Consider the following 12,782-nt stretch of genomic DNA (forward strand, 5'->3'; position numbering starts at 1 on the left):
ATGATATAACAGACAAATACAATTTTGAATTTTTTGAACTACTAAAATCTACAGGTTTCTCTGACCATACAATGAGAATTTTGTGTATTTTTTGTATAAAAATGGTCACTTTTTCCTAGCAGAAGATGTTTATGTTTCAAACATTACAGGAAAACAAGTATACTTTATAAATATTAAAATACCTTCTTTACTACTCTTTTTTATGCTACCTATAATTTGTTAGAAATAGAGCACATTTGAAACGGTTAGTTTTCTGCTTGGGAAAACTATTTTAGATACTTAAAATTGTAAGTCCTACAAACAAATTTTTAACTTTCAAGCATTTTTAAAAATTAAAATTAACTTAAATTTTTAATTTTTGATTTAAATGTAGTTGACATATTATTTTCAAGTATACAGCATAGTGATTTGACAATTACATACATTACAGAATGTTTACCACAGTAAGTGTGGTTACCATCTGTCACCAGAAAGTTATTGCAGTATTATTCGTTATATTTCCTGTGGTGTACTTTCCATCCCTCTGACTTGCTTATTTTATAACTGGAAGTTTGCCCTTCCTAAGTCCCTTCAGCTATTTTGCCTATTTTCTCCTCCCCAGTTTCTTCTCTGTATTTGAGTTTGTTTCTCTTTGTATTATTTTTTAGATTTCACATATAAGTGAAATCTTACAGTATTTGTCTTTCTCCTGTCTGACTTCAGTTAGCATAATACCCTCTAGGTCCATCCATGTTGTGAATGGCAAGATCTCATTCTGTTTTATGGCTGAGTAATATTCCATTGTATGTATATACCACATCTTTTTTATCCAATCATCTGTCTAATGATGGACATTTAGGTTGCTTTTATATCTTGGATATTGTAAACAGTGCTGCAGTAAACACAGTGGTGCATATATTTTTCAGAGTAGTGTTTTTGTTTTCTTTGGGTAAATACCCAGAAGTGGATCATGTGTTATTTTAATTTTTAAATTTTTGAGAAATCTTCATACTGTTTTCCATAATAACTGTACCAATTTACATTCCTTCCAATAGTGCATAAGGGTTTCCTTTTCTCCACATCCTTGCCAACACTTATTACTTCTTGTTTTTTTGATATTAGCCATTTTGATTGGTGTGAGGTAATATCTCATTGTGTTTTTGATTTGCATTTCCCTGATGATTAGTGATATTGACCATCTATTCATATGTCTGTTTGCCATCCTAAGTCTTCTTTGGAAAAATGTCTATTTAGGTTCTCTTGTCTATTTTTAATCAGATGATTTTTTTTTTTTTTGGTATTAAGTTGTATGAATTCTTTATATATTTTGGATATTAACCCCTTATCAGGTATGTCATTTGCACATTATCTTCTCCCTATTCAGGAAGTTGCCTTTTTGTTTTGTTAATGGTTTCCTTTGCTCTCCAAAAGCTTTTTAGTTTGATATAGTCTCAGTAATTTATTTGTGCTTTTATTTCCTTTGCCTGAGAAGACATATACAGAAAAATATTGCTAAGGCTGATGTCCAAGAGTTTACTGCCTGTGTTTTCTTCTGGAGTTTTATGGTTCTAGGTCTCACATTTAGGTCTTTAATCCATTTTGAATTTATTTTTGTATATGGTTTAACAAAATGGTCCAGTTTCATTCTTTTGTATGTAGCTGTCCAGTTTTCCCAACACTATTGAAGAGACTGTCTTTTCCCCATTGTATATTTTCACCTCATTGCCATAGATTAATTGACCATATACACATAGGTTTATTTCTTGGCTGTCTACTCTATTCCATTGATCTGTACGTCTGTTTTTGTGTCAATACCATACTGTTTGGATTACTATAGCTTTGTAGTATAGTTTGAAGTTTGGGATTGTGATAACCTCCAGCTTTTTTCTTTCTTAAAATTGGCTGTTCAGGGTCTTTTGTGGTTCCACACAGATTTTGGGATTATTTGTTCTAGTTCTATGAAAAATGCTGTTGGTATTTTGATAGGAATTGTATTCAATCTGTAGATTGCTTTGGGTAGTATAAACATGTTAACAATATTAATTCTTCCAATCCCATGAGCATGGTATATGTTTCCATTTTTTTGTGTCCTCTTCAATTTCTTTCATTAACATCTTCTAGTTTTCAGAATACAGGTAGGTCTTTTACCTCCTTACATCAATCATGAATTACATACCTTTTCTCTTTTAAAATATTTGTAAACATAAAAGTATTTTTCTTTCTTCTGTTCCTCAGGATGCAAAAATTGAAGCAGAAGAATTTACTAGACAACTGTATGTTGAACTCAAGTCTTCACCTCAGCCTCACCTAGTTCCTTTTCTTAAGGTAAAGTTGTCTGTTACTTTGAATAAATTATTTGGATTAGATTATTTAAAATAATTTTGAAAAAATAATTGAAAACCTGAATATTTCAATATGAGAGCAGTTTAATGTGAAAATACTAACAATGTAGGAGAGGGCTCTCAAATGTTGTCATCTGTTAACATTCATAGTTAGTCTGTATTCTTTGGATTGGAACACTTTGAGAAAACAGAAGTAACACCTCATTCATGAACAAAACTTAATGATTATATTGTTAAAGCTTATATCCTCAAATATCTTGACTTTTCCATTAAAATAGGGCCTTCTGCTTTGTCCTAATAACTCATATTGTCTTAGAAATAAAAAAAATCTCATCGTGACAAATTTAGTGGGAGAGCTGTTATTTTTAAAAACTGTTACTAGGCATACTCCTTTTGACGATTTGTTGAATTAAATAGAATTTTGATGTAGAACAGTAACTTTGATAACAAGAGACTATAAAAATTATTTTTTTTGGATATTCAGAAGCTGAAGAGGAATCGAATTGAAATTTATACAGTTATTAAAGACCTGGGATTATAGTGAACCACAGAGTCATCCCATAAATTTTGAAATAATGGAAGACAATTTGACTTAATTGTGTAGGGAGATGAAAGAGGTGCCATAGTGGAAGACTCCTTTTGGTTGCCTCATACAAGAAGAGTTGGAAGGAAAATGGGGCACCTCTTCAGAAGGATATTAAAATAGTGGAAACTGTCACTAGAAGGGTGAGCACATTGATTAGGAGGATGCCAATCATGTGATATGAATTGTGGCTATAGCAACAGAATGTTTTAGCTAAAGGAGACTTGGTCTGGGGAAAGTTGCAGGTTCAGCAAAATACCTAATAATACCAAATAACTACTGCCCTGCTTTTTGGATGACCTTCTTGATTGAGAAGTTAGAGGCAGTTCTTCCTTGGGTCCCTTTCAATGCCTAAAGTTCTGTGAGCTATAGGTGTCTATATGACACTGACAACTCTTGAATTTATCTGTATTTCATACTCCCTGGAGACACCATGGGGGAGAAGGAAGATAATCAGTAGGCTTCTAATATGTATCCTATGCTTTGCTAGATACTTTTTATTTTTATTTCTTATTTTATTTTTATTTTTTGATTTTTAATATTTATTTTTGAGACAGAGGCAGAGCATGAACAGGGGAGGGTCAGAGAGAGAGGGAGACACAGAATCCGAAGCAGCCTCCAGGCTCTGAGCTGTCAGCACAGAGCCCGACGCGGGGCTCGAACTCACGGACCGTGAGATCATGACCTGAGCCGAAGTCGGCCGCTTAACCGACTGAGCCACCCAGGCGCCCATGCTAGATGCTTTTTAAATTTACATTGTTTGCGCTTAATTTTCATATCAGTATTTTGAGAATACTAGGTGCTAGATTTTATAGTAGTTTCCATTTTGGAGACGAAAAAAACTTTAAATTGACTAATTTTTTTATCAAGCTCACAGGTCCAGAATTTAGTCTACCTGACTATTTTTTTGATAATACTAACATAAAGTTGCCAAATGTTACACTAGGAAGTATTTGTGCTTTGTATGTATTTTTTTTAAGTTTATCTATTTAAAAAAATTTTTTTGTAACACGTATTTTTTATTTTTGATTCAGAGAGAGACAGAGGACAAACGGGGGAGGGTCAGAGAGAGAGGGAGACACAGAATCTGAAACAGGCTCCAGGCTCTGAGCTGTCAGCACACAGCCCAAGGTGGGGCTGGAACTCACGGACCGTGAGATCATGACCTGAGCCGAAGTTGGACGCCCAACTGACTGAGCCACCCAGGCGCCCCAAGTTTATTTATTTTTGAGAGAGAGAGAGAGTGTGAGCATGTGCATGTGTGTGCATGAGCAGAGGGAAGGGCAGAGAGAGAGAGGGAGACAGAGAACCACAAGAAGGCTCCATGCTGTCAGCACAGAGCCCAGCATGGGACTCAATCTCACAAACGGTGAGATTGGGACCTGAGCTGAAATCAAGGGCCAGAAGCTTAACCAACTGAATCACCCAGGCATCCCTTTATGTGTTTTTTAAGGATCTATTAAGCTTTGTGATTTTTTTTTTTTTTTTGTGAGAATTTTTTTCTCATTTTTGAAAGCTTTTGGACATTGAATGTGGCATAGAGATGCCACATGTAAACTTAACTCTGGCCAGCTGATCAAGAGATAATTTAGACATATATTTTTTATTATCTCTTTGAGTCTCATAAATTAATTTATTTATTAAAATTTTTTTTAATGTTTATTCATTTTTCAGAGACAGAGCATGAGTGGGGGAGGGGCAGAGAGAGGGAGACAGAATCTGAAGCAGGCTCCAGGCTCTGAGCTGTCAGCACAGAGCCCGACGCTGGGCTCCAAGTCCAAGTCACGAACTGTGAGATTGTGACCTGAGCTGAAGTCGGACGCTCAACTGATTGGGCCACCCAGGTGCCCCTGAGTCTCATTATTTTAACATTTTTTTTCAATTGTGTTTTTCTCAGGATCCCCTCATGTTAGAATTCTGGCTTAAATTTAATCAGATCACTTCATCTGTTCATGTGTTTCCAAAGCAGCTTGCTTTTAAAGTTTGGAAAAAGATTATGAGAGATTGTTTCTTACTTTCTTTTGTTACCATTTATATACATATTTGAAAACCTTCAGAGAGCTTTTCAATCCTTTTTAATCAAAAAAAAAAGTAAAGGAAGTAACTATAAGAAAAGGAAGAACAATGGTTCTCATTTGCTTCTTAAATAAAGGCAGTCTGACTGAATTTAAATGTCAAAACAAGGAAACCTTCCAAACAGCCCTTGAATTCACCAAAAGATAACCTACTATCTTGCCTCCTTTTCCATTTTTTTTTTCTTTCTTAAAAACAAAATCCCCAGGGACAAAAAGAATGTTCTACTTTTTAGTTTGAACACCCTTTACTCTTTTAGAAGGGTGTAAGGAACACCAATGTAAAATCCTGTCAAAATATTCTAGCTTGGGGAACCTAAGGGGCTCAGTCAGTTAAGTGTCCCACTTTTGATTTTGGCTCAGATCATGAGATTGAGCCCTGAGTTGGGCTCCATGCTGAGTGTGGAGCCTGCTTAAGATCGTCTCTCTCCCCCACATCCCCCCAAAAGACTCTCTCCCTCCCTCTCCCTCTGCTTCCCCCCCTCCCCCCCATGCATGCACTCGCATTCTATCTCAAATAAATAACACAAATGAATAAACAAATAGTTAAATAAATAAATGAAAATATTCTAGCTCAATTAAGGAAATTGACCTTGTTTGTATTAGTTTTATTTTTGTCTTTTCTTGTATTACTTTTATTTTGATTTAAGACTGTCTATCCAAAGCTTGAAAGTTGTTTACCAAAACCTTTTTTTTGATAGATTCTATTGTTATAAAACAAACTTATAGATACTAAGATTATTAGTGATCTATTATGGGGTATAGGTAAATATAAACGAGTATACACAGTGTTTTTATTTTACTAAATTGATATTGAGGTATACAAAATAAGTTTAATATTGGGAGATAATTTCCTGTTGAAAAATAAAGCACTTTGGGGCTTTAAATTGACTGTATCCTGGATTTTGACAGGATATGAATATGAAGTGATACCAGATTTCCTCAACTGAAACACCTGATATACTTTTGATTTGTTTTATGTGGTAAAGCTATGAAAAATACAAAGCTATGAAGTACTAAATCCTTTAGTTTTACTAGCAGTTGATTTATTTAATCAGGTTCTTTTTTCTCCCCTGTTTCTAGAAAAGTGTGATTGCCTTACGACAACTCATGCCCAACTCCCAGAGCTTTATTCAGCAGTGTGTTCAGCAGACCTGTAGTGAGGTTGTCATTGCTACCTGTACCACAACAGCAGCCACTTCTCCCGTGGTGACAACAACAGTTTGCTCCATCCAGCCTGAAAAACCCATCATTGTTTCTGGAACAACAACAGCCAGCACCGTGTCAGTGCCAGCTCTGAATCCACTTGCTGGCCCAGGAGGAGCAAAACCAGGAGTTGTGACACTTCATTCTCTGGGTCCACCTGCTGCACCAGGAGGAACAGCAGCTGGAACGGTTTTGCTTCAGACTCCAAAACCACTGGTGACATCTATACAGAACACAGTCACAGCAGTCTCCCTCCCACCTGAGAAGCCAGCTGTGTCTGGGGCAGCAGTCACGCTGGCTCTCCCTGCGGTGACTTTCGGAGAACCTTCGGCAGCAGCTGTCTGTCTTCCGTCTGTGAAACCTGTCATGACCTCTGCTGGGACCACATCTGACAAGCCTGTCATTGCTCCAGTCCAGATAAAACTTGCACCACCGGGCCCCATCCTTTCTCAGCCGGCTGGTATTCCACAGGCAGTTAAAGTCAAACAACTAGTGAGTAACGTTCATTTCTTCCTCAGTTTCTTCTTTTGAAAATTTCAAACATTCAGAAAACTGGCAAGGCTAGTAAAACAAGCCCCTGAGTATCCTTGACTGAGTTTGAATACTTGGTAACATTTTGCCATATTCGTTTAGTTTCTTCCTCTCTCTGTTCACACACATAAGCACACGCACATAACTTTTTCCTGAACCATTTGAGAGCTTATTGCAGAAGTCGTGATGTTGCACCTCTAAGCTAAGTACTGTGTATCTCCTACTGAAAAGGATTTTTTCTCTAACGTAAGGGCCTCACACTTATTACCGTATGTGGAAAGTTAGTATTGGTACAGTTATTTTCCTAGTTGTGCCAACAGTGTCCTTTACAGCTACTTTTTTTCTGATAGAGAACTGCCTGTTACATTCACCTGTCTTTTCTCTTTAGGCTCCTTTAATCCAGAACAGCTCCCCAGCCTTTCATGGTTGCTCATTATCTTGTAATAGTTTAAGTGCCCAGGCTAGTTGTTTTGCAGAATGTCCTTTGTTATGTCTAATTGTTTCCTCAAGTTAAGATTCAGACTAAATCTTTTTGACAAGGTTATTACAGAGGTAATGTTATGGTAACAGTTCTCAAGAAAAATATGCTAAGAGGAGAGGGAAATGGTGAGGGGAATAGATGAGTATGAAGCTGTGTTTTTTCCTAAACTTGGTAGGTTAGGAGGTTCTTGGATGAAAGAAACCTTAGCTATTTATCAATTAGTGTTGTTAACACTTAGAAATAAAACTGTCAGTTATTTTACCAGTTTATTTGGGAATAGCAGAGCATTAGATTCAGGACAAGCAAGCTGTGGCAAAATCTCAGGCACATCTAGAGAACAGAAGAGAATGGCCTTGTATAGAGGAAAGGAGGAAGTTGGAAAAGGCTGTTATAATCAAAAGTCCTTTGGAGTAAACACAGTTCGATGTGTAGTAGCTTCTCCTTGGCGGAGTTGTGACAGTCTCTCTCTCATCGGCTGGGCTGTTGCTGGGCAAGATGAAAATCTTTCTTCCTCCTGCAGTCGTAGTAAAGGATAGGTTTCTTCCTGTTCAGAATGCAAGGTACCTCTCTTTGTGTTGGGGTCTGCAGCTGATGACTAGTTGTAGGGTGTGAGAGGTTCCCCTTTTGGCTTCCTGGCTCATTTTCATGGGGCTTCCCCTTATTTTCAGTGTTTAGAACATTTTAGTTGATTCAAGACAGATGGTGAGAGTATTGTTAATAACCTGTGGGAGATAGCACATGGTGAGTTAAGAATCACGTTTCTTGGGGTGCCTGGGTGGCTCAGTCGATTGAATGTCTGACTTCGGCTCAGGTCGTGATCTCAAGTCTTGTGAGTTTGAGCCCCACATTGGGCTCTGTGCTGACAGCTCAGAGCCTGGATCCTGTTTCAGATTGTGTGTCTCCTCTCTCTCTGCCCCTCCCCCACTCATGCTCTTTGTGTCTCTCTCTTTCTAAAATAAACATTAAAAAAATAAATAAAATAAAAATTATTTTTCTTTTTGCTTACCTTATACTGTAACACCTGTTACACTAGCTGTTCTAGTATAGTTTTGGTAATTGCCCTTGTTTTCTTTTATAAATCTTTTTGTTAAAGGCTGTGTGTTGAATCTCTTTGTTTTAGTTTTTATTCTGCTTCTGGGAATAATAAAATCCAAGTAAACTTACTAGCCTTGTTTGTGTGATCAGGAGCAGAGGTTAGTATCTGTGGATGATTGTCTTTGAGGCAGAAGGTAGCAATGGGTATAAGATGAAAGAAGGAAGATCAATATGGACAATCAAACTCCTGAGTAGGTAGGAAGTAATAGCCATTTCCTGGGTGCTAATCTTTTTTTCATCCCTTCCTACTCAGGGTCTGATTTTCAAATAAAGAAATGTGCCTGCCTTGCAGGGTTTCTCTTGGGTTGTCTGAATTTAATCTCAGACTTGAAACCTTTTTAGAAGCAGTGATTCTTAAACATCAGTCTGAGCAGCCAGCTTTGGGAACCACTGAAACAGAGTAATTGCCTCAAGGAAAGGCCTGTTTTTGGTAGCACTGAACAGAATTGAAATCCTCTTTACAGGTCATAAGTGATTCTTGAATCAGTGCTAATCTTTATTGAACATTTATACTATTATTAGTTCCTGAATTGAAATAACACTTTATAGCTATGTAGAATTTTAAAAGCATGTCATGTATTAACTATGGGTTTTAAAATAATTTTGTGATAAAGAAAAGGCAGTGAGAAAACTAAGACTCTGGAAACATTAAGTGACCCATCCACTGGCACTCAACAAGTATTGGATCTCAGACTAGAACCTAGTGTCTTTCCCATTAGAGTATGGTACTCATGGCAAGAACTTCTAGGTTTCTAGAGTGTCCTGAAACAGAAAAGTTATGTGGTAATAATATCTTGATAGCATTTATGTTTTGTAGGTTTGACTTGTTATACATTAGGAACAATTTCAGTAAAGAAAAAATGTAACAGAAAATCTAGTACTGGCTAGCCCAGTACTTCGAGTATGCAGCTCTGGATCTCAGGGTTGTGAGTTGGAGCCCCACGTTGGATACAGAGATTACTTAAAAACAAAATCTAAGAAAGAAAGAGAGAGAAAAGAATGAATGAATCCAATGGTAAATGTTAGGGATTTTTTGAATTACTACTTTCATTTGTATAATGTGGAGTATTTTAATTTTCCTTGTGAATTCTGCTTTCTTGTTTAGCCTTTGTTTGTTTACATTTTTTTTTTTTTTAAGTAGGCTCCATGCCCAATGGTGGGGCTTAAACTCAGAACCCTGAGATTGAGAGTTGCATGCTCTACCTACTGAGCCAGCCAGGCACCCCGTTTGGCCTTTGTTTTAATTTTACTCAACACATTTGATGTCAGTATTCATACCTTCATATTTAAAAATGACAAACACTAGAGCAACTAGACACTGAAGATGCATTGTAATCTGTTTTGTAACACATTTTTACCTGGGGCACAAAACAAGATAAGCCATTCTGTATGGTAATGCCACAGAGAGGACTGAACTAGGATATTTTTTCAAATTAATGTGGAAAATTAATATTTACTAAAGTGTTTATTAGTATTAGGTGAGCCCATTTTAAACCATTGTCCAATTTAATCCCAGTTAGGTGAGAAGGAAAATAGGATGCTGGAAACATAAGAAAGTATTCAGTGCAGCTTATAAGAAAGATGGCAAATAATAATTTAAGATATGAGAATTGCCATACTGGATCAAATCTGTGGTCTGGGCGACTCAGGATGTAGTCTCTAAAAATGAGCTGAAGAATGGGGCACCTGGGTGGCTCAGTTTTAGGCATCAGACTTCACCTTGGGTCATGATCTCACAGTTTGTGAGTTTGAGCCCTGCTTGAGGCTCTGTGCTCACTGTGCAGAGCCTGGAGCCTTCTTCAGATTCTGTGTCTCTCTCTCTCTGCCCCTCCTCTTCTCATATTCATGCTCATGCTCTGTCTCTTTCTCTTTCTTTTTTTTTTTAAATTTTTTTTTTTTCAAAGTTTATTCATTTTTGGGACAGAGAGAGAGACAGAACATGAACGGGGGAGGGGCAGAGAGAGAGGGAGACACAGAATCGGAAACAGGCTCCAGGCTCTGAGCCATCAGCCCAGAGCCCGACGCGGGGCTCGAACTCACGGACCGCGAGATCGTGACCTGGCTGAAGTCGGACGCTTAACCGACTGCACCATCCAGGCGCCCCAACCATTGCCTTTTATATGAAGCTAAACCTAAGTACATACTGATGTCTCCAACTAATCCATTACGACCTGAATCGTTCTTTCTTCTTCCCTGGCTTATGTACACATTCTTACTCCAACAGTGAAAAGCCTGAGTCCCACCAATGACTGTCCATTTATTTAATTGTTCAATTCCAGCATATATGTAGGAGGCATTAGAATTATTAATCCATACCCTCATGGGAAACGGTTTTATCGGCTGGAGTACAGCGCACATGTCCAACTTCTTCTGCCTTTAGTCTTACAGACTTCACTTATTTCCAAAGCTACTTGGGTCAGTACATTTCCCCCAACCTCTTTTAGTGAGGTTGTTCCATGCATTTGTAATACAGTTAGATTCTCATATCACAGTGTGGGCTTCATTCTGGGATCCTCCAACCTTCTAAATGATTTATTTAATTTGCATATGTTAAGGTTCACTCTTTATGTTGTAAAGCTTTGTGTGTTTTGACAAATGCATAATATCATGTATCCACTATTATGGTATCCACTATTAACTGACTGCGCCACCCAGGCGCCCCATGTCTCTTTCTCTTTCTCTCAAAAATAATAAACATTAGGGGCGCCTGGGTGGCGCAGTCAGTTAAGCGTCCGACACTGGCTCAGGTCATGATCTCATGGTTCGTGAGTTTGAGTCCCATGTCAGGCTCTGTACTAATATCTCAGAGCCTAGAGCCTGCTTCGGAATTTGTGTCTCCCTCTCTGTCTGCTCCTCCCCTGTTTGCACTCTCTCTCTCAAAAATTAATAAAACATCAAAAGAAATTTTAAAAATATATAAATAAACGTTAACAAAATTAAAAATGAGCTGAATGCAAGTATTACTGTTCAGTGTTAGTTTTTAAATTTGTTTATTCCCTTTAATAATTGATTGTGAATTTTAAAATTCCTTCTTTATACTTTATCTGTTTCTAGCATTTCTACTAATTTTTCTGGAAATTGTATAGGTTTCCTGCTTTCTAGATGTTTTCTTTTTTTTTTTTTTTTTTTAATTTTTTTTACAACGTTTTTTATTTATTTTTGGGACAGAGAGAGACAGAGCATGAACGGGGGAGGGGGAGAGAGAGAGGGAGACACAGAATCGGAAACAGGCTCCAGGCTCTGAGCCATCAGCCCAGAGCCTGACGCGGGGCTCGAACTCACGGACCGTGAGATCGTGACCTGGCTGAAGTCGGACGCTTAACCGACTGCGCCACCCAGGCGCCCCTCTAGATGTTTTCTATATCCATGCTTTTGAGCTATAAGAATCCTCTTAATCTCCCATTGCAGGGTTTAAATTTTATAGAATTATTGCTTTATGAAATTACACATTTTTATCCCAGATTAAAGAGGCCCTTCCCCATTTTTTTTTAAATTTAGATTTATTACTACATGTTATCTTTTCTATCTCATTGATTATTGTATGTTAACCTCTGGGGATCTGCTTAAAGTTCTCATCAGAAGAACTGACTTGTTCACAGCTTCCGTAGATGAAAGTTTTTCATTTTGTGCCAGTAGTTCATTGCTTTGTATATTTTAGTCCTCAAATGCTTGAATTATTGAAATGTGGACCTAATCAGTAGTTCTTTTGATTTCATCTGAGAATCTAGTTTTTATAAATGTTAATGTTATTATCTATTAATTCTAGCATAGCAGGTGTTATATGATGTTACACACTCTGAGTAAATGTTAAGCTTAACGTTTTTACCTTTAAAGTTAGTGAAAGAGAGTGGATGATACGTAGTATAGTCTACTGATGATGGATACGTAATAAGTAGAAGCTTTCAGAAGTTTCAGCACTTAAACAGTTTTCTTAGGATATTTGTGAAAAAACTGTTTTACTCATAATTGAGCAAAAGCTAAATTTAACTTAAAGTATAATTTAAATTAAATTTAAACTTAATTAACAAAAGGTAATTTAATAGAGAACTAAATTTTAATTTCAGTTTGGTCATTTTAAAAATTAAATTTGAGGGGCGCCTGGGTGGCGCAGTCGGTTAAGCATCCGACTTCAGCCAGGTCATGATCTCGCGCTCCGTGAGTTCGAGCCCCACGTCAGGCTCTGGGCTGATGGCTCAGAGCCTGGAGCCTGTTTCCGATTCTGTGTCTCCCTCTCTCTCTGCCCCTCCCCCGTTCATGCTCTGTCTCTCTCTGTCCCAAAAATAAATAAACATTGAAAAAAAAATTAAAAAAAAAATTAAATTTGATATATTTTAATAACTAATTTTACCATATAAAAATTAAACAATGTCTCTAAAGTCCACAACATGTATGAATAAAATTCACGAATGAGAAAGTTAATTCAAAATTCCTGGTCTGTATTTTTAGGGAAAAGAAAAATGCTGATAATTTTGGAGAGGAGAGCAAACTGAATG

General features: G+C 37.2%; 1 protein-coding gene across 1 annotated transcript in view; it reads left to right on the forward strand.

Moving 5' to 3' along the window:
- Window positions 1-12,782, forward strand: part of TAF4B (TATA-box binding protein associated factor 4b) — a 127,233-nt gene that overhangs the window by 22,128 nt on the left and 92,323 nt on the right. The window contains exons 6-7 of the mRNA XM_043558506.1: window positions 2,215-2,304; window positions 6,060-6,674. Of these exons, the coding sequence (XP_043414441.1) occupies window positions 2,215-2,304; window positions 6,060-6,674 (705 nt within the window). The remainder of the gene's footprint in view (window positions 1-2,214; window positions 2,305-6,059; window positions 6,675-12,782) is intronic.

This window comes from Prionailurus bengalensis, chromosome D3 (genome assembly GCF_016509475.1).
Source record: "Prionailurus bengalensis isolate Pbe53 chromosome D3, Fcat_Pben_1.1_paternal_pri, whole genome shotgun sequence".
Classification (NCBI taxonomy): Eukaryota; Metazoa; Chordata; class Mammalia; order Carnivora; family Felidae; genus Prionailurus; species Prionailurus bengalensis.